The sequence below is a fragment of the Chlorocebus sabaeus genome, chromosome 17 (genome assembly GCF_047675955.1).
Source record: "Chlorocebus sabaeus isolate Y175 chromosome 17, mChlSab1.0.hap1, whole genome shotgun sequence".
NCBI classification, from domain to species: domain Eukaryota; kingdom Metazoa; phylum Chordata; class Mammalia; order Primates; family Cercopithecidae; genus Chlorocebus; species Chlorocebus sabaeus.
Window position 1 is genome coordinate 74,691,466 of NC_132920.1, and position 26,769 is coordinate 74,718,234.

Genomic DNA, 26,769 nt, shown 5'->3' on the forward strand with positions numbered 1-26,769 from the left:
CCCTGCTCCCCATTTTGCTACTTTATAGTATAGTATTCTCCACACAAAAACCAGAATGATATTTTTTAAAGAAAAATTAGATCATATCACTCCTTTGACTCCAAGAGCCTTCCATCCCATTCCCATCACACTTAGAGGAAAATAATAATTCCTTATCATGGGCTACATGGTCCACATGATCATCCATGCCTAGCTATCTGACCTGATATTTTATCCCTCTCCATTTAACCCCCTTCACTTTGGTACCCAGACCTGTTAGATGTTCCTTTCATATGTCAGACTCATTCCTCAGCCAGGGCTTTCATTCATGCTGTTTCCTTTGGCTGAAACCCTCTTTCCATAGATCAAATAGCTTTCTCCCTCATTTCATCCCAGTGTCACCTCGTCAGAGAGGTTCCTGGATGACTGTATCCAAAATAGCTGCTTTCCCACCAGCACAATCATTCTCCAACCCTTTACTCTGTTTCTTGCTTCTTCATGATACTTATTACCATGGGAACCTCTATTTACATGGTTTTGTCTATACCCGCCCCTCTCAGAACGTCTATGAAGGCAAGAACTTTGTCTTGTTTGCTGTTATATCACCTGACCCTAGAACACTGGCTAGCATATTATAGGCACTAAACAAATATGTGTTTATTAATGAAGTATTCTATGAACATCTCATGGAAACATCTCCTATAGAATATCAAGTATTATAAGTTAGCAAGAAGATAGCAACTGATTATAATAGCTAATGACATAAGCTAAAAGGATTAAGCCAAGCTCTCTGCTAAGACCTATATATACCTATCTGCTATGTTTGGTTTCATAAATAAGAGGAAGGTAAGATAAAACAGAGAAGAAAAAGAGAGGAAATTTGCTACTTTTGAAGGACGAGGAAAATGAAGGAGAAAAGGGAAAGTGCTGGGATCTAAATAAATGTATACAAAATTATAATTATCATAAGAAAAACCAGAGTTGTCTATTTCCTTGCCATAAGTATTAGATTTTTGTGGAAACACTAATATTATTGTATTTGGAGCATTTTGCAAGTGCAGGATTTTTTACATTTACTGCTATTTTGAGATTGTTCTGATGTGATTTTTAATTTATTGGCACCCTGAGATTGTCCTATTGTTCATGATTTGTAGAAATCATCTTTATTTCCAATATTTAGAGATCATATTTCAAGTAACAGCTGTAGACATTTCTTTTAGGCGTCTAGCTACAGCCATCAATTATATGAGTAATATTCTTATATAAGACACTATTGAGGTCATAGTAAAACAAAATGAAATGCTGAATGGGTAGAAAAGTTTCATATACTTACAATTGCTCTTGCAAAGTTTCTAACATGATCCATTGAGGAACAGAGAGTAATAAAGTAACATGCTAGAGTACACACAGATTTTAAAGTATTTAGGTTGGTGCAAACGTAATTGCGGTTTTCGTCATTCTTTTTAACCTAATATACCAGGAGTCCTTCTATCTTTATGTTGCTTGCTTAATTTTATGAACCATACAAGGCAAGCCCTATCACATAAATGTCCAATCCTAAGTCTGTCTGAAATTCCTTTTTTTAAACTTGAGTTTGTGTAATTTGAACAATACTTTAAAAAGGAGAAATTCTGTCCAGAGAAAAGCCCTGATAAATTTTTGTCACTGCTAATAGTTGGACTTAATTGTCTTTAAGATAAATTTTTATATTTCAGGATGCTATTCAGACAAAAAAATGCTTAAATAAATTCACACTTCATAAACACAAAAAAGGAAAAGTTCATAAAAAATATGCAGCCCAACAGTCATTACAAATAATTGTGGATATTTTAGACACTTCAAATTCAGTTTTGGAGATACTAATTTGGAAATACCAAATATGTGTACTACTATCTCAACTACTATTTTAACCAAAATATCTGCATAAGAGAAAGTTAAATGGGGTATAAACTGGGGCAGGACAATATTTAAAAAGTAAAATGATCAATTAAAGTTAATAAATAACTTTAATTCTGGTTCTGATGTTCTAGCCTCCTCAACTAGATAGAAAAGAACAAATGGAAAGCTCGATAATGCCACAAAAGGGTTAATATTAGCAAGCTAGGGATGGAGGCGCTGTGCACCGTCATCATGTGTTTTTCCATCTTAAGCAGCATACCACTCCTAAGTAAAAAGAATCGTTTTGCTGACCCAGCTCTGAGTGTTTATACAGTGCAGAAATGTGTGTCTTGGCTCATAATCCCATTCTCCTTTTAAAGAAACCCAGTAACCACAATTTTCATCCCAGAATATTATAACAACCCAGAGAGAAAAATTTAGAACTGGTACCACGTCAAATCCATGAGTTTAGCATGGTTTCAACAAATGCTTCAAACACATTACAGCAGAGATAACCTAAATATGACAAAGATTTGCAGTTCTCATGATTTATTTCCACAATGAAATGACTGTCAGTAGACATGCAAGCTGTCCACTTACTGGTCTGCCATGATCTCCAGGTTTTCCTGGCTTCCCACTTGGTCCTGTGACTCCCGGGGAGCCTGGGCTTCCCTACAACACATGGAGAGGGAAGGGGACTGTTATGACAAAGAGAAAATCCCATCTAAAGAAAATGAATACAGCTTGTTTTAAAAGCATTTAAATGAAACAACTCATAATTACACATTCAGGAAGAATAAAACCAAATTTTAAGATAACATGAAATAAAAAACTCTTGACAATTACAGTGCAATCCTTATGGACTATATAGTTTTAAAATATATTTTGAGACCAGTTGAAAAATAAATGCATACGTATACAATCAGTTTCACAATTTAAGACTGTGATCCTAGTAAATTGGTTACAAAGTGGATTTGCAGAAAGCAATTCCCTTTTTTTTAAAGTTTCCTACTACAAGACCAGACAATCCTTCAAAACACAGAAGTTGAAAATTTGGGCTGGAGAAGAATTAAGAAGGTGGCCAGTTTTGTGCTAAGTTGGGCACCATGGCGGCAGAGTCTTCCCTTGTCTGCTGAGAATTGCGCTCTCAGCTTAGAAATTCATTTTTCCCTTTGGAGCATTCTGCATACTTTCATTCCCTTCCATCATGTCAGCACCCTTAACCCCACCAAAATCATAAGATTTTCTCCCTGTTGCTTTTACCACAGCTTCCAGATATTTTGGTCCTATATTTAATAGAATATTTATAATATGTACTGGCCAATACGTCATGTTCTAAAGCCTAAAATTTTCTTAACATGGAATGTTCAGATTTTGTCAAGCAATCCTTTACTCCATTGATTACGCAAGTGTTAATCTCTACAGTAAATACTTAACATGAAAGTTTGCTGTGCATTTAAATCCCCCATTACCTAAAGATCTATATTTGAAATATAAATGATACAATTATTTTAACATATGCTCTTTAGTCTTCATATCCTGCCACACAGACATGGAGGTTATCCATCACCTCAAACAATTTTACTGGGATCTCACCTGGATGCAACTATACAGATGGCAGTTTCAAAATCATTAATTTAAGTATTTTTCCCAATATCTTAAGTTGAAGACCTTTTTAGTTGTAGATAAAACTGACTTCCTCAGAACAACTGATGGCTGTTCAATAATAAATGTTCTTAAATTTTAAATGTTATAGCCACAGATTCTTAAAATTCTGTAACAGGAAATAACTGAACCACTGAGGTTATAAAACCCAACCACTCAATGTAGCGATGAAGAAACTGAGGCACCAACCAGCTAGTAGCTAGTTAGTTAGGGATTTTTTTTTCTTTTTCTCAAGTGTAACTTGATTAAACAGAAAGATTCCGTATTTTAACACATCTGTTTTCTCTAGCACATTTTGATGTAGGTAAATAAAAACACATTTCCCTCAATGATATACTCCACAGCACAGATTGAATGTGCTTCAAAAGCAGGTTACCTGGCTCTTCTCTAGCAAAATGGAGTGAGAGGGTCGGGGGTGAAGGGCACAAAACTGAAACACATTTAGTTCTTACCGGTGGCCCCGGTGGGCCCCTGGGTCCCATTGCACCGTCTTTTCCAGTGAAGCCCTATTGTAAAAATGAAAGTAATTACAGTTAGGGAGGTCATGAGCAAGTGAAAAGAAAAGATGCTAAACAAGTTGCTAAAGCTGAAGGCTGAAGAGAAGGATTTAGCCCAACATGCTGTTTGGCAGGTAAGCTTTCAATATGAAGGCAAAAAGCAAAAGAAAAAAAAAGAAAGAAAGAAAAAAAATATTTTCAATTTAACTTTTGCCTTTTACTGAATAATTAACTTCTATGCTCATTCACTTGTATAGTTATAAATAAAACAATTTTAAGAGCCAAACTAATCTTCTCTCAGGAAGGCAGATTCCCTTCATGAAGATTTTTTTTTTCTTTTGTAATAGCATAAAGAAGTCTAAAGGAAGATTTATACATTCTATGGAAAAATCAATGTCCACAGGTTGGCCCAGGAAGGATGCAGGTGAGAGGAAAGGAAAGTTGCGGAGAAAAGCAAGTGGTATCATAAAAGATGATATTATGGTGGCAGAGTCTTCCTTTGTCTGCTGGGAATTGGACTCTCAACTTAGAAATTCATTTTTCCCTTTGGTGAATTCTCCACGCCTTCATTCTCTTCCATCATATCAGCACCCTTTACCCTCAACAAAACAGTAAGAATTCCTCCCTATTGCTTTTATCACAGCTTCCAGATATTTTAGCCATATATTTAATAGAATATTTATAATATATACTGGTCAATACATCATGTTCTAAAGCCTAAAATTTCCTTAAGATGGAATCATCAAACTTTATAAAACATTCCTTTACCAAATATGCAAATATTAAGCTCTGCAGTAAATATTTAACATGAATGTTTACTATACATTTAAACTCCCACTTATCTAAGAATATATATTAAACATAAATAATAAAATTATTTTAACATATGCTCTCAAGTCTTCATGCCCTGCCATACATACAGACATAGAGAAGTCTGTATGGAAAATCCTGACCACCCAATTAGAAAACTCCCTTCCTCATTCCTTGAGCAATTGTCAGACAGCTAGAACAGGACTACTTAGGTCTCCACTCCTGGTGAATTTCTTTCTTCCTCTCTCAAAAGAGGCAAAGCTGGACTGGGTGCAATGGCTCATGCCTGCAATCGCAGCACTCTGGGAGGCCAAGGCAGGAGGATTACTTAAGCCCAGGAGTTCAAGACCAGCCTGAGCAACATAAGGAGACCCTGTCACTAAAAAAAAAAAGTGAAAGAAAAAAAAATAGCCAAGCATGGTGGCACACACCTGTGGTCCCAGCTACTTGGGAGGCTGAGGTGGAAGGACCACTTGAGCCCAAGAGGTCAGGGCTGCAGTGAGCCATGATCACCACTGCACTCCAGCCTGGGTGACAGAGTGGGACCCTGTTTCAAAAAAAAAAAAAACAACAGAGGCAAAGCTGTCTTAACTGCCCTCCACTCAAAAGAGAGGAAATCCTCAATCCTGATAATAAGCAGTTAATTTTTGCAGTGGTCTGTCTCTCTTTATCACACACAAAGGCCAGAACTGCCTCAGCGTCAGTTCACTAGGCAGGAATAGAACACATCTCCCCACAGGCTTGATCTCTGGCTCGTGCGCCCGCATTTATATGTTATTTTTTTCTCTCTCTGTACAGTGCCAAATGACCTTCGCCTGGAATGAGTCATCCTGCTACCCAGTTAGCATTCACTCTCAACAGCAGATCTCTGAAATCCAGCCAAGGATTTCTGAGTCAGGTCATTTTTTAGAGATGTTGCATTCCTCTGTCAGAGATTTTTGTCTCATTTTCTGCAGAGTGTGAAAGTAATCATTTCATCCACATTCTTGGATTTTCACAAAAGTCAACCATTTGGATCTCTTCCCGAATTAAGTATCCACACTTTTTATTAGTGCATTGACTTTACAATAGGAGTTTAAATTATTATTTTTACTTTGTTGGAAATATTCCACTTCCCCCCCAAAAAAAGACTTTTTTCAGAAACTTTTAGAGATAAGATTTCAGCTCTTTGCTGGAAGATCTAGGCCTGACTAACAAAAAACAGATCCTAAGCCTATCTGATGTAACATCCATATCACTTCTAATGGCCACTTAAGAAAAAAATTTCCTATAATATTACTTGGACAATTTGAATAAAATTTCTTCCACCCAAGTTTCTCCAACTATATAGGATGCTCTTTGTCATTTTTTATGGTAAGTATCATATTTCTAAATAATTAATCCCCCTTTAGTCAGTCTAAGAACTTTCTGATCAACCGTTTCCTTTTAGAGGAAACATATTCCTAAATTGGAGTGAAGAAGATTTATTGTGAAGTACTCAAAAAGGCTACCCATTATGCCCTCTGCAGAACTTCGCACCACAATTTTATTTTATTCTTCAATTTTGGTGCAAGCCGCAGCAGTTATTTCCACTTCTACCCATGTGAGGGTGGCTGAGAAGACCGATGACCATTTTCATAGGTACACATGTACAGATACCTGTATATGTGGTTCTTTGGTTACTTTCTAGTAGCCCCCAATACTGTGCCTCATTTCAAAAATCGTCTGTGCGGAAGACGACCTCTGTATCTTGTTTCTCCCTACTTGATCCTGCTAACAAATTCTTCATTCCTCACCACAACTCTTGGCCTTGATCTCTTGTGCTTCCTTCTCTTCACTTCCACTACTGAGTTCAAGTTTTGTTTCCTTTCAGCTGAGATTCCCATCTCTCTAACTTTCTAAAATTGTTGATGCCCCACCAGCTGTGCACTCTCCTTTTTGCATTAGTGGTCGTTTACTAAGCAGTAGGGAGGTACACAGGCTGTGAAGGAAAAGGGAGAACAGTATCCTGAAAAGTTCGCTTGCCCTCATCCCAGGGTGGCCTCACCACAAAGCTGGACACAGACTAGAATTTGAGAACGGAAGAGCACAGTCCCTTCCAGTCCCTTACTTTTCAAGGATGCAGTGACGCTGCCTGATGGTGATGTCTGTCTGAGCGCCAGTCCAGAAAGGCAGTGCCGCTAGGAAGTGCGCTAGGGACCCCACCATGTGTCTGCATGAAGCCCACATTGGGGTGGATGTGATGGGCACAAAGTTTCAGTCGTAGCAGCAGCAAGCAAGTCAGCCCATCGCCACTTCTCAACTGCAATATTCTGGGGTTTACTTTCTAATAAAGAAGACTGACTTGTCACCCTTGTACTCTCACTGTTGTCCTTTATTGTAAAATAAGAATTTAAAAAAAACCTAACGTGCCAGTCTCAAAAGAGTCAGAAGATGTATATGTCAGAACTACCTCCACATCCCATATCCCAGAAAATAGTTTTCTCTTTGACCTCTGTCGTATCTCTCCCCCAAACTCAAAAGGAGGCATGGGAACAAATAAAGTTCACTGGCATATCATCTACCATTTTGTATTATCTTAGGGCAAACCTTTGCTCCCTCTGAATGGCCTGCCTCTGCCCATTGGTGTCTTGGAGGTGTTGAGGCTAATAGATCTATGTTTAGTGACAGCTGTTACAGTACTGGCTTCCTCAGATCCTGCTGCTAGTCATATATTTTAACTAGATTGATTAATCAAAATACAAACTACTCTCAGACTATTTTTGGAACCATAAGATGCTGAAAAGTCATTAGTTCCTTTGTTTTGAGAAACTCTTAAAATTTCTGGGTTCTTTTTATTAAAGCATTCGTGGTCTCCTGTGGAACCAAATGTTTCACATCATTGATGAATAGAGCATAGAGGTCATGTTCACCATGCTTCTCATTAACTTATCCTAGAGAAGACTGGGCTTCCTGTACTGCTTTCGTGCTAAGTCAAAACCAAATCTGAAAGCTGCTACCAATAGGAAAAGTTCCTACTAAATACCAGCTGTCTACCCCACCATCAAGGCCTAGAAGTGGTATTTGAGTTCTAAAGGTGTAGACAGGATGTCTTGAGTTTGTAGAAAGTGCTATGGGAGTCAAGGCTACTCTCATGGTTACAGAAAACTGCCTCATAACTAAGATTTTAATTTTAAGATTTAAAACAACTTGCTGAGATTCTTAAATCTCTTTTTAATCAGTTAAAACTCCTTTTCTGGACTTCTTTTTATGAATATGATACAGTAAGAAATTTTCTGAAAATTAAAATTTCAAAGACTCCCCTAGAGTCCCACCATTTTATTTCAAAGACCTTGAGATTGATCTGATGTTGGGTGGTCCATTGACATTAGTTTTGCAGCTTTCCACAAGATACATGATTCATTACCAGCCTTGCAAACTGGATTTTGAAGGGTTCTTAATTAATAGGCAACCACGTGACATCATTTCCAACATCATTATAGCCTGCCCAAGAAAACTTACTCTATCTCCTGGAGGTCCCATTGGTCCTGGTGGGCCAGGTAACCCTGGAGTTCCCTGCACAGAAGGAAACAAACAAGTGAAACATTATAATATACTTCCTGTGTGGGAGAGAATCCTTGCTCTTTTCCAAAATGTTTTTTTAATTCCAGAGACTCTGAAAAGAAACTGGAGAACAGAGTCAAGCACATTGCCAAGCATACAGGAGATGCTCAGTCAACGAGCAGACACCTGAATTGAACAGCACCAACTTGAAGGCTAAGACCAGGATATGAAACGGAAATGAGGTGAAACACATATCCAGGCTTCTGCTTTGCTACTTAACCTGGGTTCACCTTTTGAGGCACTACAAAGGGAAATTTTCAAATAAAGCATGACAGGGGGAAGAAAAGGCAACTTAGAGACCAACTCACTGTTCGGCCTGGAAGTCCTGGCTCTCCAGCATCACCTTTCATCCCTTGGCGACCCTAGAGTGAGCAATGGGAAAACAGTTCTCAGGCATTTCACAGAGATTAAGTTAAAAAGGAAGACATGAGTCACTTACAAAATCTTCATCACTTCATAAATCCAGAATGAGCACAGAAGGGTATTTTTGAAAGGAGATGAATAAACCTTTTTTGAATTAGTGCTCATTTTTACAAATGCTGTGTTATAATTTCTACTTACATTGTTATGGGATAATTTTATGTAATTATGGGATATTATACTTACCTTAAAAGAACACAGTTTAACATAGGGGATATCTACATTACTTATAAGAAAATGTTTAATGAAGTCAAATAAGTAGCAGTAATTTTTTCTACACAGTTTTATATTATTACATAGTCTATTTACATATCTAAAATAGCAGTCATCATAGTGACTGCTATCTTGGTGACTAACCTTGTTGAACTATCTGAGAAAACATTTGATTTGGCAAAATGTAGAAAGGATTCATTTAACTAAATGTTTATCCACCATTCTTATTTAATGCAGAAAGGCTTTGTGCTTACTTGCTCTCCCGGAATAGAGAGTCCATTGGGTCCCTGAGGGCCTGGAGGACCCTGGGGGCCTGGAGGACCTATGTCTCCACGAGGACCAGGGGGCCCCTAAAATACACAAGAGAGAGAGACAACCACAAATAATGTAATACTTTTTCAGTGCTGACATTTAGTCAGACACTTGTCATCATAACCCTAAGACATCAATCATATAATCTTTGTAAACATTTCAGAAATCTACATCTATGAATGTGTTTATTAATGTAATTTCCTTCTTCCCTTTACTATTGAAAAGTGCAATAAATTCACAAAAGTACTTCCATTTCCATAAAAGTCCTATTAGAAATAGATTTTTTAAATAAAATACATTGCATATAAAACATTCATATATTAATTTTCATAGACTTATATGAGATTAAAAGCTCAAGTTTCACTGGATTTGATTTATTTTAAGTTAGTCCTCATTTCTCTTAGACTTCAGCTTATTTCTGGGACTAAAGGATATATAAATCAAGCAAGGAAAGAAAAGATGCCCATGGATGAGGTGCCCTGTGCTGGAGCTCTTTTGCGATCTGTCTAGGTGGAAAAGGCACAACCTTGGCGTTAGGCCTGGGTTAGCATTCTGATCATGCCCTTTCCTAATGGGGTTATTTTATCATTAATTATACTATGACCAAAAACTACATATTGTCTTCATAAAATATTCCCCTGAGAAGCTTGAGTTGTCTTACAGAAAACCAGTGTGGAGCTGGCAGAAGGGGCAGGTGACCCCTTGTGAGCACTCAGCATTTTCTTTTCTGAGACTGGTGAAAAAAGAAGCAGCAGAACTGCTCCCAGCAGGCTCCAGCTCTCTAGAGGGTCTCTACTCCCTGTGGGGTGTGGTTACCCCATCTGCTTCCCCATGTTCCGGCCAAGCCCTTAAAGATCTTCTGCAGCTTCCCCATGTGTAATTGTTACACCTATGACATGCATCCTATGCATTTCTTTCTCTGGCTTGTCTAATCCATCATTATGATATCCAGAGATAAGACAGAGGTAATTACATTACCTGAGGCACACTAAACCTGAGCTGACTTGCTCAAGATCACATCCCTGCTTTGTGAAAATTTGAACAATCAGATTTCAGCATATAGATGAAAATTTAAATGCACTCTAAAATATACTTACAATTGCCCCACTGATACCTCTTTCACCTCTGGGACCTTTAGCACCAGGCCCTCCCTAAAATACATAGAGCACATATTAGTGTGAACATAGGAAAGCAGGAAGAAGTTGATATATAAAAAGTGCTTCAAGAAAAAGTGCAATCTCCAGACAATTAATATTGTACAGTTGCTTGCAAAATATTGAAGCAAATATTTAATGTCATACAAATACGCAAGGCAAGAGAATTTCAAAACTTTGTACATTCTGAGCATCTTATTTTTTAAATTATATTTCATATTTCAAGTTTTCATTTCAAAATCTGAGGTTTGCTGGGAAAAGCAAACATACTACTTGTATACAATAAAGAGAAAAATGAGCTTTGGATTTATGTGAATTACATTCCTCAGGGAAAATGATGGGCAAAAAGAAGAATATCTTCACTCTCTCAGAATATTAGAACATGTACTTAACAGGAATTCAGAAACAACTGAACAAAGAGAAAATAAATATCATAGTGACATCCAAGCATGTTACCTCACAATGACAGGGGAAAAAATCCCAACATCTCAAAAACATCTAAGTCACATCCAGGATATAATTTCATGATTATAAATATAAATCACTGTTACTAGAAAAAAGAATGGTAATTCCAGTGACATTTTGATTCTATATATGAGGAGCTGCTTTGTAATTAACCTAAAATCAGTCTACATTATTTGCTAGGACCCAGGGATAGTAAGTTTTGGTGTTCTGTGAATCCCCGAGCTCTCCCTATGTTAATTACATATTTTCTTAAAAGAAGCCAATGGAGATTAGAGCTATCCTCAAAACTGGCCCAGATCAGATACTGGATTGACTAAATCAAGGGGTTTCACATTGATCAATGAACTCTATCACTGCAGTCTTCAATGTTTTGCCTTGCACTTTCTTGGCCTTCCCTCCCAACCAATGAATAAATCTGGTCACAGTCTTCTCACTCAAGTTATTCCAAACCCAGAGTTTATGATATCACAAGTGTTAATTACCCTCTCTCTATGTAATTCTCATGATACATCTGCTACATAAGGTGCACATGTTCTAGGTTCTCAACAAGTTGTTCTTGAGTCAGCCTCTCAACTATGGCTTTGTACCAAACACTTAAGAAACTTTCAGGAGACGTAAGGAATTTTCAGTCATATAATTACAGATGGAAATCCAGCTTCACATCTTTAAGAAAAAAGTTCCTGAAGACTAGCCAATATTATCATTCTTGCATGGCTGAAGAAATATGTCAAATGCCAGAATCAAATATTCTTCCTGATTTACTCCATTTCAGATGTCTAAATATACTAAAAAGATGGTCTTCAATTTAGCTTGCTCTATCCTAGAAAACCTGGATGAATTGAAGCATTTTATTGACTCTATACCAGCAAATAGATAATCACTCTAAAGATTTCAAAGGAAAAACCAGAGGAACTATTTCAATTTCCTTACTGCAGGGCCTGGAGGTCCTGGAGGTCCAACGCTGTCCTGTGTACACGTGCAAGAATTTGGAAAAGCAGGGCATTTTGCCTCATCTCTCTGCAATTTTGAAAAGAATATTTACCTTTAAATTTAGAGGAAAAAAATGCCTTCCCATCCCCACCCCCACTTACATGCACAAGGAAGTCTGTTTCCCAACTTAAAGAAATAATTTTACTTATCATTATGAATAGTCTTATGTTGAAATTTGCTGTGCTCCTTTATGTCTTTATTTTAGGCATTACATTAGGAAACCTCACTGACAAAGAAATGTTTACGTGACCACTGAGACCTCTGGTAATTTAATCTAATTTCCTCTAATCCGGTGTTAGAGACTTGTTGTGTATCTCAAATATCAATTCCCATTTGGAAAAAAAAAAAAATCCAGAATTCTGTCCTCTTTCTCCATTAGCCACATTGTTTTGTCCCTCACTTCATTCAGGTCTCTGCTTAAATCTCCCCTTATCACTGAGGGCTACCATCACTGTCGATCCCTTTGCCCTGATTTGTTATGCATCCTAGGACTTTCACTCAATAATATAGTATATATGTCATTGTTAATTCATTCTCTTCCAGTGCCTTTCACTGGAATACTCACTTTTTACTGGCTTAAAACAAGCACACAGATTGGTGCCCGGCTTATAATAGGTGCTCAATCAATATTTGCGGAATAAACAATGCACACCCTTCCTGTGGATGTATGTGGGTCTTTGCTGGTCAAAAGTTTCAAATCCATCACCAACATTCAACATTGTAACCATTACCACCTACATAGATACTATTAAAGAAAGGCCATCATCTCAAAAAGAAATACTATGGTTATTTCTACCATCTAAAAAACCTTAGTTATCCAGAAAGGTGCTGGCTTGTTCTGTAAAATGCTGATAATTTACAAGCAGTAAGAGGGCTTTACAGTAAGTGGGCTTATCAAACACACTAACTCAGCAGGACTTTTCTGTTAGGGAGAATTTCCAGATACAGTCTGTGCATTCCCAGCTTGTGAGGGAGGGTTCACACAGGCACTGGCTTTTCTGTAGTAGCTGGTGAGCACCCACACGTTGCGTGTCTTTTAGCTCCATCCTGAAGATGCAACTGTGGAGTGCTACTTCCTCTCCCAGGCGCAAGGGTTCATTCCTGGGAAACTGTTAAAGCCATGACAGAATTCAATTCTGTTTTACTTACCCTAGAGGGAATATCACAGCATCTGTCTCTACTGGTCCACACTGGGCTGCAGACAATGTCAAAACTCTGGATTTGGAACTGCAAACAACCAACAGCAACATCAGCTAAAGATGCATGAAAAACATTTTATATTGGCATTTCCACATTGTAACCATTGCCAACTTCTCACACAGACTCTGTCAAGGGTGTGAGCCATTGAGAGCAATGTGATCCTTACATCATGAGGAAAGAACATAAAAACATATGCCTATGAGAAAGAGATAGAAAAGTGAAACATGTATGTAGATTCCCACTCCTGATTCACTACTTTAGCCAAAATGCAATGTTTGAACATATGCCTATGAGAAAGAGATAGAAAAGTGAAATGTGTATGTGAGATTCCCACTCTTGATTCCTTTCTTTGGCTGAAATGCAGTGTTTGAGTTTTGTTTCATTTGTTTGTTGTGTGCTTTCTTTTTTTTTTTTTTTTTTTTGAGACGGAGTCCCACTCTACTGCCCAGGCTGGAGTACAGTGGTGGGATCCTGGCTCACTGCAACATCTGCCTCCCAGGCTCAAATGCTTTTCGTGCCTCAGCCTCCTGAGTAGCTGGGATTACACATGTGCACCACCATGCCCGGCTAATTTTTTTGTATTTTTTAATAGAGGCGGGGTTTTACCATGTTGGCCAGGCTTGTCTTGAATTGCCAGACTCAAGTGATCCCCCCAAAGGGCTAGGACTACAGGCATGAGCCACGGTGCCCAGTCTTGTGTTATTGTCTAAGAGAATATTAATTTCTATAATTAAATGAATTTCAAGCCTACACACATTTAAATCAAATTTGTTTTTTGTTTTTTGTTTTGTTTTGTTTTGTTTTGAGGTGGAGTCTCATTGTTGCCCAGGCTGGAGTACAGTGGTGTGATCTTGGCTCACTGCAACCTCTGCCTCCTGGGTTCAAGAGATTCTCCTGCCTCAGCTTCCCAATTAGCTGGCATTACATATAGCTCCCACCACCACGCCTGGCTAATTTTTGTTTATTTAGTAGAGATGGGGTCTTACCATGTTGGCCAAGCTAGTTTCAAACTCCTGACCTCAAATGATCCACCCGCCTCGGCCTCCCAAAGTGCTGGGACTACAGGCATGAGCCACCACGCCCGGCCTAAATCAAGCTTTAAGAACCCACCCTTATAGAAAAGTAACATTAAAGTAAATTAAAGAAACAATTCTTCACGTATTCTACAATTGATGCTCTTCTTTTTAGAAACTATTACCAAGGGGTTGACCAATAACTTTTCTGATATCCTCAACTATTTCAAGATAGCATATATCTTATATCTTTCTATAGTTGAAAAATAAACTACTTTTGATAAAAAGTAAAAAGTTGTTTAGACAATGTTATTCTTTTAAAAACGTGATGTAATTGTTATACCTAAATGTCAGATTCAATATGCAACAGAAGGTTTGGATTTTAATCAAAATTATATTACATTTGAACTAATTGTTTCTATATTGTGGAATAAAAATTTTCCTTTTGAATCTGGAAGAAAGTCCTGTCCATGAAAGAAAGCTAAATTAAATAAATAAAGCCATTTTAAAAATAATAATTATAGAAGCCAAACAGGTTAGCTTTGCTTTTAGGACAATAGGTCTATTGACTGACATTGATTGATTGATTGATTGATTGATTGACTGATTGAGACAGGGTCTTGGTCTGTCACCCAGTCTGGAGTGTAGTGATGCCATCATAGTTCTCTGCAGCTGCAAATTCCTGGGCTCTAGCAATCTTCCCACCTCAGCCTCCCAAGTTGCTAGGAATACAGGCACCTGCCACCACATTCAGCTGATTTTTTTTTCCTTTTTATAGAGACAGGGTCTCACTATGTTGCCTAGGCTAATCTTGAACTCCTGGCCTTAAGTGATTCTCCTTCCTTGGCCTCTGAAAATGCTGGGATTATAGGCACGAGCAATGGTGCCTGGCTTTGAATGACATTTAATATGAATTTAATTAGCTTGGTATGATGACAACTTTAGATTTAAATTTTCCCTACTAGATAGCATTGTAAATGGGGTTGTCACGCTCTGCCTCAAACCTGAGATGGTGAAAGTTGTGAGTAATGGGGTCAGCTGGCTGCCCTACTCCACTGATCCTTTTGAGACAGACAGCTGAATGGCTCCTCTGTGAGCAAATGCAGGCTCTGGTGAAAGTTGCAACTAGTGTCCCCAAATGCTTAATATCCTGATTGCACAAATCTATATTAACAATTATTGCTGAAGAACAAAATAGGAATGATTTTCTATTTCACTGGGTATGCTGGCAACTCTTTGTGTGGTATTCTCCAATTTGATCCTGTTTCAAGATGACTGCATGGTGTTCCCTGGTGCCTTGACATCTTATTTTGTTTCTAGTAAGTAGTTAAAGCACATTATTATGTTCTGTGGACATATTTTCTCAATGTACTTCTTCCAATGTTTTGATCTGACCAAGAAATTTGACAACTTAAAACTCACTGAGAAAAACAGAATAAAATAAAACTCATGGAGTTGTTTAGAAAATGCCATTTCAATCTCAACACAAGGTACCAAGAAAAATAAAAATGTGTTACTCACTGCGGCTGATTTCCTTTCCCCTTTAAGGAGTTTTCCAAGAATTTCATAACCATCAGTTGTTATATTTCCAGCTTCCTTGATGTCTTTTTCTATAATTTCATAGCAGTCAATGTAAATCTTAACACTTTTGGGGGTCACCACAATATGAACCTAAAAAGATAATTTGTTTCCATTATAAAATTTCTACACTAAAAAATTAGCTGACTCTGCATAGTTCAGATCAGATTTTTTAAAAGTTTTTTAAGCTATTTTCGTCCTAATTCAAGTCTTACTCTAAAAATCCAAGAACAGTTGGCAATGTCAATGAAATCATTCACTGATAATATGAAACTAGACAAGCCACTCAACCTCTGGTCTCAGTTTCCTACATGCACATATACACGCATAATTTCTTGTTTTCCCATTATCTACTCTTACTGAGATGACCAGAGAGGATGTAGTAGATGAAATGACTTTGTAAGCTATAAAGAGCTATTCAAATAGAGGTTAATAAATCATGTATATATTATTATATTCACTACAAGGAAATTTCAGATGTCTTCCACTAATTTTGCTAAATTCATCTTTCAGTTTGTTGTTCCCCAATCTCAGGCAGAAATAATCTGCATACCATACAGATATCTCATACAGTAAAGAAGTAGCACATGTCTTCTATAGGGATTCAACTCTGGACATCAACAGAATTCAGTATTCAATTTCCTTTTAAGGAAAGAAGTTTATATTGATTTATTTTTCGTTTGCTACTGAAGACACACAGAATGTTAAAAACTCTATTAGTATAATTAATAAAATGTTTGTATTTCAACAATGTAAAGAATGGTCCTGGGTAATCCCTGTCTGTATAGTTATGCTCAGAGTTTCTACTTATCACAGCACAAATACTCAAGTAAGCCCTTGATGATGACTTTGAAAAGTTTGGCAGCAAATTAAAAGGAACAGAAATTCCCTTAAATGTTCTCAGTCGATAAGCATAAGAATAATTTCTAAAGTATTTTTTAAACTAAATATTTTTCCCACATGGAATCAGCACCAAAACATAAGTTTACTGCATCTGTGATAAATATAAATTACATATTGCTTTTATATAAAAGTAAAACATAGGTTACTAAAAATAAAGTTTAAATGCCCCCAGGACAATCAACTAATACTGAACTCAAGAAGAATACTATACTAGGATTTTTTTAATCTAATAAGAACTAAAACTTTTTGGGTCATATATGAACAACCACAGATGCAAACATTGAAAAGGCATGTGAAAAACCGCAATATCCAGAAAAATTATTTCAACATTTTTAATTCATGACAAATTATTTCAGTAACACTCATTGAATGCTAGCCATAGAGAAACACATTCTAGAAGTACATTTTGCTATAATTTATTCAGTGTGTTTTACTGCAGTTTAAACGCATTTCAGATTTGGCCCTTTACCTGTAGATCATTGTGCCAAGTATGTAGAGCAACCAACCTATTTCCTAAATGATGTGTTGTTGATCCCAGACCAGTAGAAAAAAATAGGGAGCCTCTTGTCACTCGTCTCCCTTCCCAGACTCTGCCATTCTAGTTTTCTTTCTTATCATAAATGTCTCACGTGAATCCATGTCATCTTTTAACCATAGAAGGGAGACACAACAAAAGCTTTTCAAGAGAATCCCCAAGAAGGGATAACTGTCCGTCATTCCTTAATTAAACTATTTTAGTTGATGCCTCTCCTCAAAGGTCCCTCCCCCGTCACTGTCACTGATTTCCTGTTCTTGAATATTGCTCATTCTCATCCCAGGTTTGAAAAACTTCAATCCAGGAATTAGATGGAAAGTGAAAGAAGAGTGCTTGAATCCTTGGCTCGGTAAAAAAATGTGAACAGCTGAGAGTGACTGAAGGTGGTACTTGAATTGATGGGATAAATGAGAGTGGGCCAATGGGGTGGGGGTATTTTATACTTGGCAATTTGCAAGATGCTAGATCTTAGATTAAGTTGGTTCGGCACATACACAATGGTAACTGTAGAGGTAATAGATATGTTAATTAGCTTGATTGTGGAGATTATTTCACAATGTATGTGTATATCAGAACAACTCATTATACACCTTAAGTATATGCAATTTTTCTATATGACATCTCAATAAAGCTGTTTAAAAAGAAAGAATGGGTTTAAGGAATGGAGGACAAAAGAGAGCACAGTGGGAAAAAAGGAGAAACTAAAAGAGAGATTATTAAAATAAAAAACAAAGAAGAAGGTAGACAGTTTGGAAAGAAAAGGCAGAGCTCGTGAGGAGAAAAAAATAGGCATTATATAAAACGCAAGAATGCAAATATCTTTCTTGGGGAGGCAAATGGTATAAAGAAGAGAATGTCAAAAAAAATTGTCTTGATTTGTAATCATTAATGACTATCACTACAGACCTCTAAAAAATATTGCCTTTTAAAAAATTCAGATAAAATGAAGCATTCCATGACAGTTGGAAATTTTAAAATAACAGTTACCAAATGGTTATCAGTGGTTTAGCAGATGATCAGATTCTCAATATCTTCAGTGGTTATGAAAGGAAAAATAAAAATAGTCCTTTTTAGCAAGTTACTCAAATGTAAGTTTCACTGAGCCAAAAAAGTTCATAAGAACTTTGCCAGATTCAGCATCTAAGATCCGATAAGGATCAGTTGAAGCCAGTAACACTTGCCAAACTAGAATTTGCTTTTCCGACGAGGCATTTATTTTACTTCACTTCACTATGGAGGTCTGTAAACCTTTAAGCAGATATACCATTGTACTCAAAGATTTTTGTTTTTCCCTTTTTTTTTTTTTTTTTTTTGGTATCACTAATATGTACATTGAAGCTTCCTTGAGCTTGATGAAGACAGTCCTTTAGCATCCTTATCAAAAATCTGATTAATGAATAAGAACAACAATCTGGAAAGAAAGCAATATTCCTCAGGAGTAGAAACAGTAAGAAATACTGCTAAATCTACTCAGGTAGAAGAAATTTCTTCAATTTTCACTTGAGAATCAGCTTGAACTGGAAACATCTGTCTTTTATGTATAAAGGCTAATCTTTCTACATGCCACACTGGAGAAATTTTAAAGCATTTGTGCAACAACTGGTATTCCTGTTAACATAATCCAGTGGATGAAGAAATACCATTAAAAAGTCAATTCCTACACATAAAAGGGAAAAACACATACTGTGGCCTATCAGAGGGTGTCAGGTGAAAGGAAGGAGAGGATCAGAAAAAATAACTAATGGGTACTATTTTTAATACCTGGGTACAAAATAATCTGTATGATAAACCCCCATGACTCATGTTTACCCATGTAACAAACCTGCACATCTTGCACACATATCCCTGAACTTAAAACAGAAGTTTTTTTTAAAAGTCCATTCCTAACCTCCATTCCTAACCTAGATCATTCTTTTTATTTCTAACGCTTCCAACTTCAGTATTTTCTAAGAAGTGCTTATTTGTCAATGAATTGTCCTTCAGAAACCTGAAAAAAATGTTTCTACTATCTGCTGGATGTTGACATACAGAAAATTGATTAAGATAATCAAGAACAGACAATCCCTAGAATGCATCTTAGAACTTTTAATAAGATTTTCTAGAGAATTATATTTTTAAAGAATGTGTGTTCACATAAAAATTAATCTCATAAACATTTATCTTAATTATTTTGGTAGATATTGATAGCTTTTGGATTGATAAAAATAATTATTCTGCATTTCACTGGCATGTTTGTACTTTTCAATAAAATACAAGCAGAAGATATATTATCAATTTTTGCATTTCACTGGCATGTTTGTACTTTTCAATAAAAAGTAAGCAGAAGAAATATTATCAATTAAAAGATCCACTAAAATTAAGCTTTGCAGACTAAATGACACAAAGATTCATAACAAAATGGTAACCAGAAAAGTAGGTGAATAATATTATATATACTATATGATTCAAATTTTAAAAAGAAATAAGCATTAAAAATATATCAAAATGTTAGTAGTTATCTCTTGATTAGTATATTGTTTTATTTTAAATATTATTTGAATTAACCAAATTCTCTAAAATATGATTTTTTTAAGATTTTATTTTTAAAAGACAGTTATAATTCTACCAATTTAACATGACATTTTAATAAATAATAAATTTGTTTTATATTTTTTCTAGAAATAAGACTCAAATAATCTTATGTTTTTACCTTATGAAAACTTCCATAAAATAATGTCTTTACTTCATCTGTGTCAAATGTAACAGTTTGTACCTCGCCTCTTATATCCTTGTTAAAGAATGATAACGTCTTGCTAGAAGCTGTAATCAACATAAAGTGTTATTAAATCACATGCATTGTATACTTTTTATTTAAAGTATTAGCAAATGATTCTTCGAGAGATTTCTTTAAAAATAAAATAATTTCAGTTGTGAAAAAATGTAATTAGGATGTTTACTGATGTGTTGTACTTGGAAAAGTTCAAACACAAAAGTATATATCAAATAAATATATATATAATGTATATTCAGAAAGTTTTTTAAAAGAGAAAAGAAAAACATAATCAAAACTAAGTATGCATGTGCCTTAAGATAAAAATTCTTACGATCTGCAATCACTCCAACTTGTGGTTTGTAGTCTCTGTCTGTGATTTGCCAAATTGCAAAAGGGTCACTGGGAGTTTCTGGGAGAAGTCTGAATAATAATATAACCGTGTATGAAGGAGGGAGTCCATTTGGGTGTAGGTCTCTGTTGGATAAAATGAAAGAAAAAGGAGAGGAAAGAAAAAAATGAAAGGAAGAAAGATTGATTGCTTTAACATCAAGAACAGATACTCTTTAAATCTCTGCACCAGAATCTCATATGGGTAGTATTAGAGGCTATTTATAATAATCTGGCTCCTTCTGACTTCTCCTTAGAAGGAGAAAAATTTAGGAAGCACATCAAAAGAACAAGCACTAAAGATCCATTATGTAAATTGTAATCGATTATTTCTAAATTGATAAAGTCACAAAACTCTGGGAGATTATAAAATAGTCTTTTATCCTACTAGTAATAACTAATTTTTTGAGACACAGAGTATTATAAAATTATATGATAATTTTAGAATGATAAACATTATGACTATGGATATCACTTAAAGAGAATGAATCTTCCTAAATATACTTAATTTCAAATGTCAGCTGTATGAGATCATAAAAATGGCTTAAGGTTTTAATTTCTCTCTCCCTCCCTGTCAGTAATAGTTTTTACACTTCCAAATTTCTCCCCTGAAATCAAATAAATCACTCCCAGAGCTCATATATTCCCAAAAACAAAATCCATTTTAAATGTGAAGACCATATACATGTGCAAACATTTAGTGATGATAAAAGGATGTGAATTAATTGAAAGGAAATGTTTCTTGGCTCTAAGCTGTAAGGCAAAACAAAAAACAAAAAATTGGTCCCATGTGTCCCTCCAGACTTTAGTCAATCATTGTTCTGGGGGAATCTTTGAAGCAGAATTAATGGTTTTCTATCTGAGACCATTTAATAACACTTTCTCCCTGAAGGTAAGAAAAAGAACCAGATAATAAACTCATAGAAAAGAAGCTATTCTTCCATGAATTTTGATAGAGGACACAGAGCTTTCATGTCCTAACACCACACCACTAATGCCATCTTGCTTTTAAAACATCTGCTCTGGGTAAGCTGACACGATGTCTTTTATATGTTCAAGAACTATCTTTATAATATTCTATGTTACAAATAATATTTTCTCCACATCAACTCATCTCTCACCTAGCTCATTTTTCTCCTTCCTTAGTTAATTAGTGCTTGTGAAAAAATTATGTAATTGTATTTATGTTTCTTTCCTTTCCGTCAAAAGTTCTGATGCTTGAGAAAACAATAGGCTGTCATAAGTTAAAATGTAGAAATTCTATGTTGAGCTGACTGGAAGAGTTAAACACCGGGTATTATGGTTCACTGAAAAACCTAGAACTCCGAGCCAACATGGTTAACCATTAAGGAGTTAGAGACTTACAATGTGGTCAAACTACAACAATACGATCTGTGCCTTTTAAAGGAAATTAGCTTTGGTTTTAGTCTGAATTTTCCATCAGCTTTCTCAGAGCATTTCATATTTCAGACATCATTTCTGACCCTGTCCTGAGCTTACAATACCTTTATTTCTCATTGTTCTTTTCTCTCCATAAACTGGCAAACATATTTTTCAACATAAAAAGTTTTCATTTTAATGAATAAGAAATATAGATTTCAGTTATCATACTCAGGTGCAAACATTCATGAAGTAAAGTAACACCTACAGCTACACAACAATTGCTAGAGCATCAGCCAATGAAAACTAAATGCCAACTGTCTGATCATGGACGAGAAAAACTACCTTTCATTTTCTAGAGGTCTGAAACACTAAAAAGAATGTTTGCTCTCATTCTGCACTTATCCCATCCAGTCCTCTGCACCACAGGGAGAGATGTTCAAAATATTAAGTTGCCTTCCTGTTTTAACAGCTTTTCTAGCCTTAAATTCAAAAGGGTCAGTAATATGTTACCAGCATGAGCTTCTTGGATCTGGGAATAACCAGGCCTGAGTCTTAGTCTCCTGTGTGCAAACAACTATGTAACCTGGAAACAATTAACCCAACTGTATTTAAGAAAACCAACCAGGGTCATCCATAAGCAGTCTTCCGACATTTTTAAAGTTCCAGGATTCTGGGAAGTCAGCAAATATTCCAAGAACTTTCTGCAGGTCTTAAGAAAAGGAGAACCTCCTGTTGTCACACTTACGCTGTAGGCTGATTCACAAATGCATTCTTCTGAATCCTGTAAGCTGAGTAGCTGGGGAAAGACCCTGACTCCAAAGATACTCCTTGTACAGAAGCAAAATTCTTTTCTGTCAGGTTGTACGCTTCAAGCATCTTAAAACCTTTACATCAGAAAAGAAAATATTAAATGAAGTACATTTTAATTATTTTATTGCTTAAATCTGGAAATTAATTAGCCCAAAAGTATAAATGCTTACCTGGTGAGGTGTAGCCATCCAAATAAATGAGAGGACAACCTGCAATGTACAGTGTTCTTTAAGTATGATTCACCAACATGATGTACAAATTATATATGCACAGAAAGTAGCAATGAACATATTTCAAGTAATAAATGACATTGTTCATTTATTAAAATAACTTCTCTATTCAATCCTTTATACATTATTTCTTGTACACTTCCTATGTGTAGGAGAAATTATATTATTAACCAGTGTAACACATATTTCCCTAACATTCTCTAATCCAATTGGAATTTTATAGTACTCTTAAAAATAATAAAATAGAATTAAAGGAGGAATTTTTCACATTTTTCAATAGATTTAAAGAACTTCCCTCCCAGGGAGTTTTAGATTTCTGCAAAGGTAGGAGGAGCTTGTCCATCCCCAACCCTCTTCTCTGCCAAGTCTCCAAGCCTCACCCTGGCTACCAAACACCATGTAACAGTAACAAATGTGCAGTAGTTTTTGCTCTGGACCCCTCAGAGCTGAGGGTACCAGATGGCTGCATCCAGGACCACTTGGAACAGAAGAGAAACCACTCAAGCCCCCTACTCACTTTCACCAGCGCAGCTGCACTCCGAACTTCAGCATAAATTTTCATAGTAAACCAAGAAAGTTTGTTTAACCAGTTCTGTTTTTAATAGAATGTTTAATGGAGAGGATTATTATATTTGTAAAGCATAGCCCTGTCTAGGATCAGGGGTCTGAACTAGCCACAGACCCCTCATCAATTATGTAGGATAAATTGCCTCCTGGTATTATGAAAGATTAATTGCCTCCATAACCTATACCCCAAGAATTGGTGTTAATGGATGATGATAATAAATTGACTTAAATAATCAATCTTTGGTTCTTCACTATAGTTCAAAAGCTGAACTTGAAAATACAAACCCAAACAAATGGGAATCGACTAAATTTCTGAGGAACCATTTTTTTTCATTGCTCTCTTGAAGTATGGATGTTGACAAAACAAACACCAATTGATTACTAATGGGGAAAACCTTCATCTCACAGAAATGCCCTATGTATGCAATTTGAGGCTGAGATTAATTTAACCAAATGTCATAGGCATTAGGGTGGTGGGAAAAGGATATAGTAAAACACTTTTCCATACAAGGAAATTACATATTCCATACAAGGAAATTACATATTCAAGGCTAAAAATGAACTTCTGACAAGCACACATTTAGCATGATCGCAATAGAAACAGTGATTTATCAGGTTCTCAAGTGATTTCCCAGGATCTATTTATGCACAGACTTGATCCTACAAATGATATAGAATTGTCTACTAAGTAATTATTTTTCAGAATAAGTGAGGTTATAGATCCATGTTGACTGTGACTTACTTGAAGTGGCAGTTTCACAAACAAATGTAATAAGATTGTCTTCGATCTTCTCAAAAGATTCAAAGTCGTCCACAATGAACACGTGCCGTTCACTTGGTTTGCTGGCAATGTTGGCAAGCTCGTTGTAGTCGACATCAGCCACACCAACTACAAAGACACTGAACCCTGCAAAGTAGAATTTATAGAATGAATCATATGTCTCTTTTTCTGTCCTTGTTGTTAGAACAATGCAAAAAAATTCTTATCAGAACATGATGCTGTATTTTCTTACTGTACGCAAGTCCTTTTATTTGACATGAACTCTCTTCAATAAATACGTACTTTTTCCAGGTCTTTCTATTTTCTGGCTTAAATAATTCATTTAATTTGATTTCCTAAGATAAAATCCCAACAATTTAAATATGAAGATTTTAATAGCAGAAAGACTTCATGTAGTGCACACTGCCTTCCACAGATCCACAGTCCTGATACACACGAGTTCTGCAGCCATTAACATTTTAAGCTTATGTGACTCAGAAGTTAAGAATGGGCTCATTTTAAAATCTGGGTTCTTGAAACTGATTTTCTCAGGAAACTCAGGCTCAAAGGCAGAACTTTGGCCATTTTGAAAATGGAATCTACAGCTCTCACTGGCAACAAACAGGCTATGACAAATAAGCAAATTTAGACTGTGACAAATAAGCACATTTTTCACTCCGAAAGCTAAATCTGCCATCGGGGGAAAAAAAGCTATATAAGGAATTAGAAATCTATTTAGATATAAATAAGGTAACATAAGAAGCAAATATTTATAAGCCCAAAATTAAATCTACCAGGAGTCACAAACATGCAGAAATCTGTGTAAAGTGTATAACACAATGGCAATACATTTTATAAAAGATAAAAAGACAATATGACTTAGTACTAATCGTAACTCATAATTTTAGCCAAAGAATCTTGCATGTACAGATGACAAGTTCCATGTAATTAAGTACTTTATAATTTACTACAACAAATTATGCGTAAGATTCTCTCTAAAAATATATCCACCTCAGACCTTGCTTGGGACAGCAGTGGGTAGGGGGGCTGTTAATGCAAGTACTGGAAATATATACTTTCACCTCTAATGATCTTAAATAACTAATCCAAAGGACAGTGTTACCAGGAGGCTCTCAGTATATTTGACTGCCAAGATCTATCCCAGAGATGACTCCCTAAGACCTCTATTCCTTGCAACATATCTTTTAGCAATCACTAAGTCTATATCTGCAAAGATATGCTAAAGCTAAAGGCTTCCTTTTTTCTCTCCTTGCACAGGAAGCAGTATCAAGATTCATTTCTGCTATGGCAGGAAGCCTGCTGTAGCATCATCTCGTTATCATTGCTTTCTGTAGCCTTCCAGCCACTATGGGAAAATGTGGTTTGCCCCTTGTCGATCCTGAACCACATCTTATACAAAGAATACACCATATCATTTTGAGCAGTTGCAAACCATTCCATAATTAAATGTAAATCAGCATTACAAAGGTATACAGTGCAGAGTGAAACAGAAACAATAAAGTAACATCAGCAAATTTAGTCTTTTGCAATCATTTGTGAACATTTAAAAATGTTAAATTTGCAAGTGCAATCAAATTTATGTATGTGCTTGCCTGATTGCTGGATGACCAAAGCCACCTTCTTGACCTCATCCTGGGACCGACCATCTGTGACCACAACCAACACCTTAGGGACATTCTTCCTCATGCCACTCTCCCAAGTCAAGATTTTCTCCTTGATAAATGTGAGGGCCTTGCCTACAGAATGAGGCGTGGAACATTTTAGTGTCAACTCAGTGAAAACTACCCCAATGCCATTAGTCACACCCAACTGATAAGAATCTAGACATTAGCGTGAGATAATACACTCAGTTCTGCCACTACAAATGCTTGGAGAATAAAGGTCTACATATACACGTACCTGTTCTTGTGTTTCCTCCTCTGTACCTAATATTCTGGAGGGCCCCAAGGGCTAGGGCCTTGTCATTGTATGTGTTCAGCTTGAACTCAGACTTGACCTCATCGCTGTATTGCACAAATGAAACCTGAAGGAAAATGTGGTTTAGCAGTAAGCATAAGTCATCTCATTTTATATTTCAATCTTCAAATGATCTCTAGCTGCAGAATAGAGCGGGGGGCGGGGGGTTGTAAAAAGTATCTCAGATCTGATAGAATATTGTAAGCTCTTTATAGCTAATATTATAACACCTACTATACTCATCTCATTAAATTCTTTATTTTTCAATCTTCAATGAAATTGTCATAACTGACGTTAATAATGAAAATATACTGTATTCATGTTGTGCCTTTCTCTAGGACATAGACAGGGATGAATAAAGCTGGGGAGTGGTGAGTTCCCAGGATTAGACATGAGAACATACCATCTTGAATCCAAATGTTGGTTAAACAGTTGACTCAGCCCACTGCTGCTTCTCACCGACTATATCGGTTCTTTACGGCAATATAAAAATGTCACGTGTGTGATTGTAATCATCCCTCATCACAAACTCATTGAAAATGGGATTTAGTGGAAAAAGTACAGGCTTTGTACTCAGGATTCACTGGGTTCAAATTCTAGCTCTGGCATTTAATAGCTATGTGACAATGGATTTTTTTATCAGTAAAATGAGGATAACTATACTTACCTTCTAGGATTGTTTTAAAGACTAATAATCCTGTATACAAAG

General features: G+C 36.2%; 1 protein-coding gene across 2 annotated transcripts in view; it reads right to left on the reverse strand.

The window, feature by feature from the left end:
• Positions 1 to 26,769, reverse strand: part of COL12A1 (collagen type XII alpha 1 chain) — a 124,176-nt gene that overhangs the window by 8,484 nt on the left and 88,923 nt on the right. For both annotated transcript variants that reach the window (XM_073006170.1, XM_073006171.1), the window contains exons 45-60: positions 26,004 to 26,127; positions 25,697 to 25,840; positions 24,066 to 24,230; positions 22,697 to 22,735; positions 22,462 to 22,600; positions 20,278 to 20,420; positions 19,884 to 19,993; positions 15,700 to 15,849; positions 13,115 to 13,192; positions 11,906 to 11,992; positions 10,454 to 10,507; positions 9,299 to 9,394; positions 8,720 to 8,773; positions 8,310 to 8,363; positions 3,975 to 4,028; positions 2,458 to 2,529 (exon numbers count right to left, since the gene is read on the reverse strand). In XM_073006170.1, coding sequence (XP_072862271.1) covers positions 2,458 to 2,529; positions 3,975 to 4,028; positions 8,310 to 8,363; positions 8,720 to 8,773; positions 9,299 to 9,394; positions 10,454 to 10,507; positions 11,906 to 11,992; positions 13,115 to 13,192; positions 15,700 to 15,849; positions 19,884 to 19,993; positions 20,278 to 20,420; positions 22,462 to 22,600; positions 22,697 to 22,735; positions 24,066 to 24,230; positions 25,697 to 25,840; positions 26,004 to 26,127 — 1,563 coding nt within the window. The remainder of the gene's footprint in view (positions 1 to 2,457; positions 2,530 to 3,974; positions 4,029 to 8,309; positions 8,364 to 8,719; positions 8,774 to 9,298; positions 9,395 to 10,453; positions 10,508 to 11,905; positions 11,993 to 13,114; positions 13,193 to 15,699; positions 15,850 to 19,883; positions 19,994 to 20,277; positions 20,421 to 22,461; positions 22,601 to 22,696; positions 22,736 to 24,065; positions 24,231 to 25,696; positions 25,841 to 26,003; positions 26,128 to 26,769) is intronic.